We start from the raw sequence: 14,791 nt of genomic DNA, 5'->3' as shown, positions 1-14,791 counted from the left end.
GAAGTCAGAAATAAACTATTCACCTGTAAATAATGCCCTTAGAATGAAGAAAGAACAGGCCAATGGCAATCTCTCCAGCATAGAACCTGATGGTGAACAACAACAACAAAATTACATTTTATATCAGTTAAATTACTGACTTGCATAAATAAAGCTAAGATTATGGTGTCTGCATCAAATTACATCAACAAAAGTGTATTTACATACACAAATACTGTAGCATATTTAATACAATTTTCAGGATTCATCTTTTGAATAAACTTTATGAAAATTAGGCATCAAAATATGGGTGCAATATAGATTTATTGTGATTTTTCAGGTTTTTCATTTTTAATAAATATGCAAAAATTTTAAAAAGTCTATTTTCACATTGTCATTATGGGGTACTGTGTGTAGAGTGTGGAGCAAATAAATGAATTTAATCTATTTTGGAATAAGGCTGTGACAAAAAAAATGTGGAAAAAGTTAAGCGCTATAAATACTTTCCGGATGCACTGTACATTGTATACTGATTTTTCTTTTATGCCAAAAACATTATATTAAGTAAAAATAATATAAAAACTCAATTTTGATTATTAATATGCACTTCTGAGAACATTTTTTACAATTTCAGATTCCAGATTTTCAAACATTTTTGTCTTAACCAATATTCTCCCAAATATTATCCAATTAGAACCAAGAGTACATCAAAGGAAAGCTTATTTATTCAGTTTCCAGATAATGCAGCTATTTTAATTTCCAAAAATGAAGACTCATGACTGATTTTGAGCTCCAGGTTCACAAATAATTATAACAAATACGATTTAAATCCTCTTATGTCTTTAACCGTGTCATCATATAGGCATTTGATGTGTTTGGGAGTGAATACACACACAGCGAGGGGCTCCTTAAACTTTCCCGTTTGTTGTATCTGAAACATCAGGTCTCCACCGCTGATATACTCCATCACGAAGTAAAGACGGTCCTGTAATCAAAAACACCATCCTGTGGGGTTATTTTGATGTGATTTCCATGTGCATGTGAAGCAGATTTGTGCGATGTTGTACCATCGTCTGAAAGCAGGAGTGGAGATGCGTGAGGAACGGTGGTTTTCCAGACAAAGCCAGAACTCTCTTCTCCACCATGGTGCACTCCACATCATCATCCTGAATCACCACGTCCTTCTTCAAGATCTTCACTGCGTACAGCTCGTCTGAACCTTTACGCTCCGCAAGCATCACCTGAAGAAAGAAAACAGCAATACAGGCATTCAAGCTAGGATTCATTACTGAAGTCTGAATATTGATTTTAAAAATATTCATTCATTCCTTTTCCTTTGGCTTGGTCCCTGATTTATCAGGGGTCACCATAGCAGAATGAACCGCCAACTAGTGTTGACACAATAGCGGAATTTGGCACTAATCAGTACCGAAATTTTTAAAAATGTCCCTTTTCCTGGTAACATTTGAGCACTGTTGAGCAACTGATGAAATGCCTCTGATTTGCCACTGTGTTTATGCGCTCAACAGAAATGATTGTGTTTGGCCATGAAGGTCATCAGTTCACCAAACTTACCGCTGTTTACTGAGTGTGAACACAGATACAGGGACACTGCACGGTTTTAAATCCGCAAAGATCAGCAGGTCTGTCTATGATCTGACTTACGAGCTATCCGCTAGAGCTGAAAATCTTTGCCTGAACCCAACGAGACCTGACAAGTTTGGGCTTAATTTTTATAATGTTAGACTGGGCTTGGCTTGCACAATAAATGTCATGTGATGCATTTCGATTAGCACGAGAAAGTAATCAAATCTTTTTTCTTTTGTCTTTTTTCACCAAAGAAGATTTTGATTGGTCAGTTTGAATGTCTCAGTATTTCGGCTTTGATCACATGGTCAAGAAAGAGACAAAATAGGTGGTAAACACTGCACTGCTTCTTTTCTGCCACTGGTCTGCCTTTTCCCCCTGGTCTGCTTCTCTGGTGCTCTGCTCCTCTCCTCATCTGGAGACTATCTTGCTCTCTTTATCTCTCCTTCTACCTCTGGTAACTTTAATTTTACATTTAAGCTGGGTACAATTGTTATCAAATGTTTTTATCATTTCATATTTTATCATTTTATACAGTTATTTTGTATGTAATTCAGTTGTAACCATAGAGAATTATTACCATCATTTCATTTTTAAGTATTTGTGAATTACTTTTGATTCAGCATCAACTCTTAATTGCTCCATATTGCAATACAATACAATCACATAATATCAACGCTCTCCCACATTTGTAGCTACACTGTAAAAACGCCAACTTTCAAAAAGTCCTCTGAACAAAGATTAATAAGTTAACTGAATTTAAATATTTTCATTTGAAATGCTGACAAATAATAGTTAGTTTGTTCAACAAATATGGTGCTTCAATGTGAAAAACTTAAAATATTTCGTTGAACTAATACAAAATTCTTAGTTTTGCGTTGATGCGTGCCCTTCTTGTTGGCGCATGCGCCTTAAAAGCTTCTGGCGCATGCGCAATTTACTTCCATAGCTCACTGCAGGGGGTACCTGTCACGTGCGCGCGACAAAACGAACCATCTTTCTTTCTGCGGAGCTACGTGTCAATCGTTTTCATAATCGATTGTATATAATTGTATACATGTTTTTGTGCGATGTGCTACCCATCTGACTGCCCGATCTATTTTACCAGTTTAATGATGTGAGAGACCGTGATAGAGCGGTTAAGAGTAGTGGTGGGCAAAGCGAGGCTTCGTGAAACACTGAAACAGTCGAAGCAAATGTGTCGAAGCTTCGAAACGTTTCGAAACCTCACTCTACAGTGACATTTAGTGGTCATTTTTTATATATATTGCACTGAAACAGCTTCAGCAAAGAACGATTGAACAAATTGAGGGATTAAACCCCACTTTGTGAAAGTGGAATCCTTCAAGTAACATAGTACAGTGGTTAAGGTGTCAGACATCCATGCAGGAGTAGTAGGTTTCGAAGCCAATCAGTAGCAGTTGTTTTAAAATGCTTTAATACCAGTTGGTAATGCTTTGCTCTTGTATCGTTTTGTTTCAACATTGGTCTGATATCCGAATAAACAATTTGTGAATAAATATGTCTTGTTTCTGTCTTAAAACAGGGTTGTTGCTAGATCAAAAACGGTGGCCTGAAGTTATCAAGAATTATTTATATTATTCATTAAATTTCCCATTTATTGTATTTTATTACTGTCTACCCAAACCCTAAACCCAACCATACTGTAAAAATATTTATTAATGTTTTACAGTGTTACAAAAATGATGCTAAATTGATGGCGTAACCAGGGCCGTGCAGAGACCATCTAAAGTGCACGGGGGGGGGGGGGGGGGGGCGGGGGGGGTTGGTTGTTGTTGCGCGCGTTCTGAAGAGCGATGTTGTCGCGCGCCTACTGAAGGGCGGGACCGAGGGTGTGCCGCGTCGCGGGGGCACTTTTGATCATTTTGGAAGGGCACTTTCTATCCAAGACTAAAAAGGGCATGTGCACTGCACAGGTTGAGCCCTATGTGTGCACGTGCCTGGGCGTAACTGTAGCTGTATCCTATTTAGGCTACACAAAACAGAAACATGATTAAAATACATAAAACCATGATTTCGAAGTCGGGATTCGAACCCAAAACATCATGCTAAGCATAGAATCAATAAGCAAACCCACCGTGCTCTAAGCCATTAGAGACAGAGATAATTTGGAGACCTTGGCAGTCAAATTAGGATTCACCAGGTCTCGAAACGTTTCTAAGCTGATCGATGCTTTGAATCGCTTTAGTCACGTGACTAGGTGTTTCGAAACACTTTAGTCACGTGACTTGGGTGCTTCGGATCATGCTTCGGTGCAGTGATTCGAAACACTTGCGCTTCGGGATCTCGACACTGTCAAAACATCAGTTTCACGTCAGCCATCCCTAGTTAAGAGCAGGCCAACGACGTTTCTGCTAAATCATAGGTATGTATGTCTTTTTTGTTGTCATCTAACGTTATATTATTTGATATGTTGGCTTTGATGTGCGCGTGTATCCTAATACGGAACTATTTGTTATAATTTAGCCGTGAGTTACTTGTTTCGTGCACTTGGTTTTGGCTATTTACATCAATAAAAGTTTAGAGTGAATGTATTTGAAACAAATAGCGATTTCAATCGAGTCATTTGCTTTAATAACTCACGATTAATACAATGAGTATCATATAACATACCAGATCAGGTATCCAAGTCAAATATAACATGTCCTGTTTATCTAGATTGCTGTCAGCATTGCGCACATCATAACCTTTTTTCCCTTCGAACCAGAGCCAGTGGAACAAACGGTGACGTGTTTAACTGTGTAATTTGTGTGAAAATCGTGTGATTTTCATGTAATTCATTGCTTGATTTGTTAGCTCGACTAAATGTCTATCATATTCAGACCAACTTGCTTTAACAGTCAGCTAGCTTTTATTTACATAAAAAATATAAAGGGCTAAATATATATTTTTCTTTCTTTTTGCTCAAAAGGACTGAAATATTGACAATGACATAATTCAATGCAAGATTTCCTTGAGGAGGTGAGACTTGTTATCATCAGTGAAATTTGACGGTCATTCACCAGCAGATGCAAGAAACCTTTTCTCTTTGCCCAAAAGAAGTTGTTGAGATTTAGCCAGGAAGAAATTAGAGAGAGATAACCTGGACTTTAAGGAAGAGGTAAGTCACTATATTGCAATTGCTTTGGTTTCATTCAAGGTAGTAATGATAATGCTAAAAATAACAAACAACATTATTATTATAGGTAATTCAAAATACATCTGTATTCAGCATTTGAACATTTAAATATTTACATTTACATATATATATATATATATATATATATATATATATATATATATATATATATATATATATATATATATATATATATATTATGTGTAAAAATTAATATGTATGTTTTTTTTGTATATTGTAGATCTGCACAGAGTTTTCTCAGATCTGTAATGTAGATCTCCTGAGACAGTTAATCGAGTGACTTGATAAATATACAGCACCTCTCCTGAAACTCTACAGAAAAGAAGGGATTCAATGGGTCCAGAGATGGATACAACTTTAAACAAGATGGATGAGCAGGTACTCATTAAGATTTTTTTTTTCTTATACACCCGTCTGATGTTTTTAACATGTGCAACATATTTTGTCCTGTCAAGAATTTCATGCTCAGGTAATACAGTCTAATAAAACGTAATTGCAACAATTTAATTGTCCAGCCCTTTTGCATTAATTTTAATTGTGTCAAGTTGTGTTTTGATTGTGAGATGGAAGTAAGATAAATAACAGATGTTTCACTTGTTTTGAGTGACCATTTCAAATTAATACATTCAAAGAGGAAAATAGAAAATAATAGCTGTAGTTTTTAACTCAAAGTAATTGTCACATGAAACTAAACATTTTTCTAAATTTGCCAACACAACCATTATCAAATTCCATTGTATGGAAACCACAAAATTCTTTTTTAAAAATAAAGCCATGTGTTTTTTCAACAGCATGAATAAAATACTATGCTCATTTAAATGTACTAAGTACATTTTTACTTACAAAACAATAAGATTGTAAAACACCCTTTGTAAATGACTTTCCTTTAGGTCACTGATATTGTCACCGATCGAGAAAGAGCAGCTCTTGAGGGATTGCCAATTTTTCTTCGTAAAAATTCTGCTTGCTTTCTCAAGATATGTCTGGTAAGTTACCCATTTTCATACCCTATTCTACATTTATTAGTCTGCTTGGTAACACTTTTAATAGCTGCACGCTATAAATAATTTATTTAGTATTAGCGAATAGTTAATTTATTTTCTGTTAAGCATAACTCTACATGAAGTGCTCAATGATTGTATTTTTTTTAACTTTAATGATTCATTTGTATTACTAATTTAAGTATTGCATTATTTACAAACCAGTTATTTAAGAATAGTTGGTGTTTTTAAGATCATTCAGAATGCTTAAGTACACGATTAATAAACTATTCAAATTAACATTTAAATATCCTAATATTAAGGTATGTAATAATAGTTACTTTGTATGTTAGTATATGCTTTATGAGCTTAACTTCATCCAGTTGTGACCTAATCTAAAGTGAGGACTATTTATGCTTTATAAATCCCTTATGAATGACAATTAAAGGCTCAGTTATATTCTAAACAGGACAATAAACAACTTTCACAATTGAAACTGTATCAAATAAAAGTAAATCTTTGCAATTTTATGTAAAATAAAAGTTTAAAAAATTGCTAAATATTAAAAAGTTGTCAATATATTGTTCAATTATTATATATTATAGACTATTCAAAGTGTTACTGTTTGTATGTACGAAAGTATTACATGTTTTTATTTTCTTTGCATAATAGTTATAACATTAATAAGTAGTAATTAATATTACACATCAATTAATTTTCCCATTACTTAATCTCCTATAAGGACACGGACCCTGAAGACCACAGCACCAGAGATTAAAGGATTGGAATCTTCACTGTGGTGGAAGATGATAATGGCACTTCTGCATCCCTGCAATATGTGATGAACCTCGCTAAAATCTTGGAGGAGGCCATAGTACTTCAGGATATCACACATCTGCCTGCAGCCTTCGCTTACTTGTTCAGCCTCTTGTATAGACTGAATATGGAACACCCAAAAGAACTCAAATATACTTTTTAAGTGATTCAGCATGTTTTATGGAGGTTGGTGGCACATGATCTGCGAGAGTTCAGTTCATTCATTCATTCATTTTCTTTTCGGCTTAGTCCCTTTATTAATCTGGGGTCGCCACAGCGCAATGAACTTGTTTTACGCAGCGTATGCCCTTCCGGCTGCAACCCATCTCTGGAAAACATCCATACACACTCATTCACACATACACTACGGACAATTTTAGCCTACCCAATTCACCTGTGCCACACGTCTTTGGACTGTGGGGGAAACCGGAGAACCCAAAGGAAACCCACGTGAACGCAGGGAGAACATTCAAACTCCACACAGTAACGGCAACTGACCCGTGACCACTTCCTAATGTGCCACTGTTTCAATGTTTTGAGGTCTGTTTTTGGACTTTATGTACTTTGTTGACAAAAGTGCAGTACACTTTAAAGACTGTATGAATGGAGTGGCTTTTAGGGTTTACTCTGATTAGATGATTGCATATTCACCTGGTTTGAGTGTTTAGACACACTAATAGCTTGGTTTTAGTAAGGTTGCCAGTTATTTTATGTTGAGGCAGTGTACAATCTTTTCAAATCTGGAAACATTCAGTACTAGTTGTGTACAAACTAGCCCAATGCTGAACACGGCTAATGTCAAATGCTGATTTTGTATGCAAATGTTTTGGATTGTGATTTGAACACAGTTAAAAATAAAAAAAAGTGAATTGACTATTCTTGTGTATTTAATTTGAATCCTAAAAATTAATAGTAAATGCATAATGAATCAGTTTGTTTTATTTTGTTCAGTAAACTAAAAAAATCTTGTTGGGTAAACATAATCATTTTTGTTCAGTAAACAAAAGATCTTGTTGAATAAACGTGAAAATTTTTGTTCAGCAAACAAAAATATCTTGTTGGGTGAACATGATATTTTTTGTTCAGCAAACAAAAATATCCTGTTGGTTGAACATGATATTTTTTGTTCAGCAAACAAAAATATCTTGTTGGTTGAACATGATATTTTTTGTTCAGCAAACAAAAATGTCTTGTTGGGTTAACATGATATTTTTTGTTCAGCAAACAAAAATGTCTTGTTGAATGAACATGATATTTTTTGTTCAGCAAACAAAAATATCCTGTTGGTTGAACATGATATTTTTTGTTCAGCAAACAAAAATATCTTGTTGGGTGAACATGATACTTTTTGTTCAGAGAACTAAAGAATTCAACAAAATATTTTGAGTTCACTGGTCTTCAAACCCTGTTTGTTGAGTTAACTCAAAAAGCTATGTGTGATAGGTTGCCTAATTATTTTAAGTTTACTCAACTTTTTTTTTTTACAGTGTAATAATATTGTCCTTATTTTCAGTTTTGGTAGATTGCAGAGGAATGGTTTGACTAGAATGTACAGTTTTTTACCATCATGCTGATCACTTTTTAGTCACTCAGCAGAACTACAGTTCCTTGTTACAAATCCATCCCTGCAAAGGTAAAACAAATGATGACGGAGAAGTCAAAAAGAGCGAATTTTGACTGCAGTCAGGCCAGCCTCCAGTTCAAAAAGAACGGTCATTTTAGCCACCAAGGGATTTCGACGGTCAGTCATGCACTGCCTATTATGGTAGAGCGCTAAACAGCAATGTACAGCAAGCTGACAGGGAAGATGACGAGGTCACTCGCTACATTGAAACTGCTGCCATGGAAAATGAAATGAGTGTTCTTGGCTGGTAGAAGACGAACAAACAAATCTAGCCAAAACTTGCAAAATTAGCCAGATCAGAACTATGCATCTCGGCCTGTAGTAGCAGCTGGGAAAGGGTGTTTAGAGCTGCTGGACGCACCATCAGTGAGCGCTGGACTGCACTAAAGCCATTTACAGTGAATTCAATAATGTTCATCCACAAAAACCTGTAGCCTAATCTTGGTGAGTAAATTAACTTATAAATAAATATTAATTAAACCATAAATGCATAATGTATACAGTGTACACACTGTTACAGAGTTACAGAGGACTTATTTTATTTCTTTGTTCCAACTTCCAAGTGCTCGATAGCCTTAGTTTGTTATGAATAAATTATGTTAAAACGTATAAACGACTCATTATTGAAAAAAAGGCAAAAGAGCTGTGTGCATGTGCAAATTTGAATAATGTCGGGCTGTAAATTTTTATTTCAGTATATGTGATAAGTTTTTGTGGTCTATTTTAATGCTTTTGTTTTTGTTTGTGAGGCACTTTGAGTTGCATGTATGTTGGAAAAGTGCTATACAAATAAAGTTTATTATTATTATTATTATAAAAAGCTGTCAATCAAAATGTACCTATCGGACTCGGGCCTTACTTTTATGGCTCGATTACAGCTCTACTATCCGACTGATCTTCGCAGCTTTAAAACACGCCAGTGTCCCTGTATCTGTGTTCACACTCAGAAAACAGCAGTGAGTTCAGTCAACTGATGATCTTCACACCCAATCATAGTCATTTCTGTTGAGCATGTAAACACAATGGCAAATCAGCGCTGTTTAAGAACGAGCTCAACAGCGCTCAAATGTCAGCAGAAAATGGACGCTTTTAAAATTTCAGACTCACATGAGTCCCAGCCAGAGTCCAGACCTGAACCCTATTGAACATCTCTAGACAGAAATGGCTGTGCACTGACTGACGCTCCCCATCCATCCCCATCCATCCACCCAGCTTCAAAGTAGTTGTATAAAATTTGATTAAAAAAGGACTTGATGATGATGATTTTCTAAAAAGATTTATTCAAGTATTTACTGATAAATAAGTGTATTACTATGAGATAAAATAGTATTGTGAAAGAAGACAACAATTTTCTTACTATAGTAAATAATATAATTAAATGCTAAACATAGAGTACTGATTTAAGCTGGGAGACAGTCAAAATAAGCTTTTTGGAAACATCTTCGTAATATTTTGAATGCTATGCAATGTCAACATTAAGACAAATAAAATGGTAAAATTTAAAAATTCAGTGAAACAAATTACAATTAATAATCACATTTTTCCATTTTAACATATTCAGTGTCACATGATCCTGCAGAAATCGTTCTATTGAGTTGATTAAAAAGATTTTTAGCCTTTACTGAGTTTAAAAACAGTTGAAACATAAATGTTATGCAACACATTTGACAAATTTTGTGAAATTAAGTATTCATTTCTTTTTAAAAATAAGCTTCAGCCACGAGAATGCTTTCTTAATACCTTGCCAAAGCTGCCTTTGCCGAGCACCATGATGAAGTTGAAGTCTGCGAGCTTCATGCGGTCTTGGTTGCCATTGGCATCATATTTGGAGAGGTCATTTTTTGAAGCGCCATCTGTATTATTAGTGCCCGGGCCAATCTTGGCTCTCTGTAGAGTTAAAAAAAAAACATGTCAGAATATTGTCAGAAAAGCTAAAAAATAAATACATATATAGAAATGCATTTAGAAATGCATTTATTTTATGCTAAGTATACATAAACATGTCTTTGTACTAAATAAAAGTACACAATAATTGTACTTATGTCATGCTTTCTTTAAATGCGAAGTAACTTTAAAATTAGTGCAGATTTTATACATACAGTTAAAGGAAGTATACATTAAACTGAATAACAGTACAGAATTCTTTAAGCAATCATATAAACTAAAATCTAGTTTCTACTTTCAACTTGAAAACTATATTAAAAAATCTAGGGTGTGTTCATAGAATAATCTGAGTAATATTTAAAAAAAATTTATACTCGCATAGTTATTATATAAAATTCTAAAATTATTGGTAAAAACAAAAAACAATTGGGTGTTTTAACCGGTCGAGAACTTCAATTTGAAATCAATCTGAAATAACATCTAAGCTTCAGATTTCTGACCATTTTAAATGTAGTTTTTCACCACCTTTTGGCCCAATCCCAATTCTACCCTCAATACTCCCAAAATCGTTCAGCATAAATCAGGGGTGGGCAAACTCGGTCCTGGAGGGCTGGTGTCTTGCACAGTTTACCTCCAACTCTAATCAAACACACCTGCTCAAAGATTTCTAGTGATCTTGAAGACACTGTTTGGCATGTTCAGGTGTTTTTGATTAGAGCTGGAGCTAAACTATGCAGGACACCGGCCCTCCAGAACCGATTTTGCCCACCCTTGGCAAAAATTCTCAGATTTTTGTACAAAATTGTCAGCAGAATTAGCAAAAAATGTCAGCAGATTCTGACTGGCCATAGTTACCGCTTACAATTTTTCATATTGTGCATCTAAATATAATGAGGTGCATAGAAATACACTGCACTGATGTATTCAATTTTTCACCTCAAATCTCTTACTCAGCTCCTTGTTGCCCTCCTCTTCATCTACATAAACAGGAACGTTGAAAAAGACCCCTTCCTCACAAGCGAGAATCTTAAACCTGCAATACAAACAGATTAAGATGACAGACTCAAACTGAGCTTATACAATATTGCTGTTTGATTGTTTCTGATCGTCCATTTGCAAAACAAATAGATGAAGAGTCATAACTATTGTCATCACCAACTATTACTAACAACCAAATAGTTGTTTTCCACTAACAACAACAAAAAGGTCTTGTCACATATCCAAGTTTTAGGAACATAGTAATAAGACGCCCAGAGTTCATCAAGACCCTTTGGATTAATCTTCAATGCCTCCTCCTTCATCTTACCCCAGACATGCTCAATAATGTTTGGTTCTGGAGACTGGGCTGGCCAATCCTGGAGCACCTTGACCTTCTTTGCTTTCTGGGAGTTTGATGTGGAGGCTGAAGTATGAGAACTCTGCAGATTTCTTGCACGCCCCCATACTGAATGCAACCCCAAACCATGAATTTTCCTTCACCAAACTTGACTGATCACTGAGAGAATCTTGGGTCCATGTGGGTTCCAATAGGTCTTCTGCAGTATTTTTTATGATTGGGATGCAGTTCAACAGATGATTCAGAAAAATCTTGCCACTTTTCCAAATGATCAACTAGAAGTAGGGCTGGGCAATACTGCAAAATTTGGTATTGATCCAATACCAAGTGAATACAGGGGTAGTATCGCCAATACTGATACATAAAAGTAACAAGTTCAACTATGACCAAGTAATCGTTGTTTTTTTTTTTGTTTTTTTTTTTTTTGTGATTAACTAATACTGAATGTCCTATATAACTTAAATATTAATTTCACCAGTGTAGCTAGCAACTTAGATATTCATTGCCTCTCTGAAAAGACTCAACCAGTGACCTCTGTCTCAGGGCTGGCACTGCTGGTGGTCTGTCTGGAGGATTTGCCTCCTCTTCTCTCCTGTTTTGCAGCTCGGCGTTGTCTTTTTCGTCTTGTTTTATGTGTTTGTGTAGATTTGTGGTGCCACGGTATCGAATAGACTTTCTACAAACATAACAGTTTCAATATTTTAATTTACTGCATTAAAATAACTGTAAACAGCACTTCTCTTTTTCTGTCGTCTCAGAACAGCCAAAAGTGCTTGGCCTTTGGCGCTGCTGAGTCACAAGACAAAAGGACAACTAATAACAGCAGAGCAAGTAGGAGCAACGATGCATACGACATATAAAAGGAGCACAGGGTATTTAGAGACATGTTCGCTCTTTTATAAAACTGGAGCAATGTGCTTTAGCGTAAATTAGATATTTAAATATTCAAATAAAATTTAAATATTTAGAATTTAAATAAAAGTATCGATCTCGGAAGGCTACTATCGATCCGATATCAATACCAATGTTGGTATAGATCCGCCCACCCCTAACTAGAAGTCAAGCTATTATTTGTTGCTCTTACAACTGGGATGGATGACAAGACATTTGTCAGGTAGTGTATAAATTTACACATATGCAATATATATTTTGAAATCTTGGTCACTTTAATATATATTTTTATTATAATAATGTTAATCTGTTAATTTGAACATACACCTATAATATTTTAATATTTCGAATCAAATGTGCAGCACACATGACATACAAGTTCATATTTGAATTTTACATGTATAAAATGAATATCATTTACATATCTTTGCATGTATCAGGGTGGCGCATGATCCAGAATTTAAACCTGGGACTAAAGGCCGTAGATTTAAACAATAGGTTTTTCTCTTCATCTTGTACATATTTTTGCATAAGAATTGCAGAATGGAAAGCTTACAAACTTTAAAAGATTAGTCTGATCTTATAAACCAAGATCTATTTAGATATTTACAGTTGAACGGTTGACTGTTTTAATCATGCCATGGTGAAAAGTCATCTTCATATCTTCGCATGTATCAGCTGTATATGTGGGGAAGCCCAAATTGAGTCGATGTTGGCTATGAGCAAGAAACTCAACTTTTACACTAAGCTTCATGTGTGGGTGGTGGTATCTGTGCTTACCATCCGTCCACACTTTGGTTCATCAGCTCAGAGATGCCAAAAGACATGGAGCCCATGTAGTCATTCCTGGTGCCCCGATCCCAATCCCACACCTCCACATACAGGCGCCTGTCTTTATCCGTGTCTTTGAGGGCACTGAGGTCACAGGATGATGTCAGTCTACATCCAAATCCATCACTGTACATACTTTCACTTATTTCTCACTTACAAGGTGAAGTCTTCGTTCCAGACCGGATTGAGGCAGCCCTTTATGGTTTTGGTCTTCTGCTTGCTCTCGCTCTTTGGGTCTGGAATTAATTTGAGCTTCACGTATGGATCTGACAAGCCGCTTGGATCCATTGGCACCAAGTTACGAGCCTCCTTGACTGGGGAAAAAAAAAAAGAGAACTCCAAAACTTCAAAACAAATTTTCTGCCAGTGGGGGAAGTGAAATAATCTTGTTTTTACATTGAAATGTAAAAATACAAAACTAAGTTAGAAATGTGTTTTTTTTTTTTTTTTGCATAAACCATATATTTCCATATAAATACAATTCCGTAGCTCCTGGTCAACTGTAATTCAGACTGGACATTGCATATCTTTGCGCTTTGAAATTTGCGGATGCGCACATCGCGATATCAATGCTGAAACAATATAATGTTTAGCCCTACTATATTTTTACACGGTAACACTTTACAATAAGGTTCATTAGTTAATGCATTTACTAACATGAACTAATCATGAACAACACTTGTACAGCATTTATTAATCATAATTGAACATTTACTAATGCATTATAAGCATCCAAGTACATGCTTGTTAAGATTAGTTAATGCACTGTGAGTTAACATGAACTAACAATGAACAACTGCTGCAGTATCTACCATGAATAAAAACTGTAGTAAATGTATTGTTCAATGTTTGGGCACATTAGTAAATGCATTAATTAACATTAACTAATGAACCTTATAGTAAAGTGTTACCGTTTACACACATATGCTAACGTGATAGTAATGGTCACTGCAGTTTAAGTGGATAGTTCAACCAAAATGTACTTATCTTTAACTGGTTGTTCCATGCCAGTTTTGAAAACAAAAAAAGAGACACATTAAAGAATGTTGGAATCGTGTAACCACTGACTTCCATAGCAATACCCTTTTCTACTATTGTAGAAAAAGGTATTACTAAGTCAATTGTTACAGGTTTTCAACATGGTGTAAAATAATGTGTTCAACAGAACAAAAGATACATAAACTCAAACTGGTATGAAACAAGTAAAGGATGATGACAGAATTGTCATTTTTGTATGAACTGTCCATTTAAAAACCTGTAACATTGAGATGGCAATCTATAGGCATATGCAGTTGCCTATAATGAGTCAGAATTATTAGCCCCCTGTATGTTTTCCCCCCAATTTCTGTTTGACGGAGAGAAGATTTTTGCAACGCATTTATTAATATAGTTAGTTTTAATAAGTAATTTCTAATAATTGATTTTTTTAAATCTTTACCATGACTGCATATAATGTTTGACTAGATATTTTTCTAGATAAAGGCTTAACTAGGCTAATTAGCTTAATTGGGAGTTAAGTTAGGCAAATCATTGTATATTGGTGGTTTGTTCTGTAGACAATCAAAAAAATATTGCTTAAGGGGATTGATAATATTGACCTTAAAATGGTTTTACAAAAATTAAAAACTGCTTTTATTCTAGTCAAAATGAAGCAAATAACTTTCTCCAGAAGGAAAAATATTATCAGACATACTGTGAAAAAT

General features: G+C 35.1%; 1 protein-coding gene and 1 long non-coding RNA gene across 4 annotated transcripts in view; one reads left to right on the top strand and one right to left on the bottom strand.

The window, feature by feature from the left end:
- Window positions 1-14,791, bottom strand: part of prkcba (protein kinase C, beta a) — a 77,066-nt gene that overhangs the window by 22,519 nt on the left and 39,756 nt on the right. For both annotated transcript variants that reach the window (XM_005170844.6, NM_201029.1), the window contains 7 exon segments: window positions 13,246-13,402; window positions 13,038-13,172; window positions 10,967-11,063; window positions 9,887-10,033; window positions 1,047-1,220; window positions 873-964; window positions 24-86 (listed from right to left, as the gene is read on the bottom strand). In XM_005170844.6, the coding sequence (XP_005170901.1) occupies window positions 24-86; window positions 873-964; window positions 1,047-1,220; window positions 9,887-10,033; window positions 10,967-11,063; window positions 13,038-13,172; window positions 13,246-13,402 (865 nt within the window).
- Window positions 3,890-7,396, top strand: LOC137489970 (uncharacterized). 2 transcript variants are annotated; one of them, XR_012405437.1, is made up of 6 exons: window positions 3,890-3,952; window positions 4,246-4,311; window positions 4,499-4,687; window positions 4,947-5,104; window positions 5,617-5,712; window positions 6,449-7,396. It is a non-coding gene; the product is annotated as an uncharacterized lncRNA (long non-coding RNA). The 2 variants fall into 2 exon arrangements; XR_011009318.2 differs by lacking the exon at window positions 4,246-4,311.

The sequence above is a fragment of the Danio rerio genome, chromosome 1 (assembly GCF_049306965.1).
Source record: "Danio rerio strain Tuebingen ecotype United States chromosome 1, GRCz12tu, whole genome shotgun sequence".
NCBI lineage: Eukaryota > Metazoa > Chordata > Actinopteri > Cypriniformes > Danionidae > Danio > Danio rerio.
This window is presented reverse-complemented; position numbering and strand designations above follow the sequence as displayed.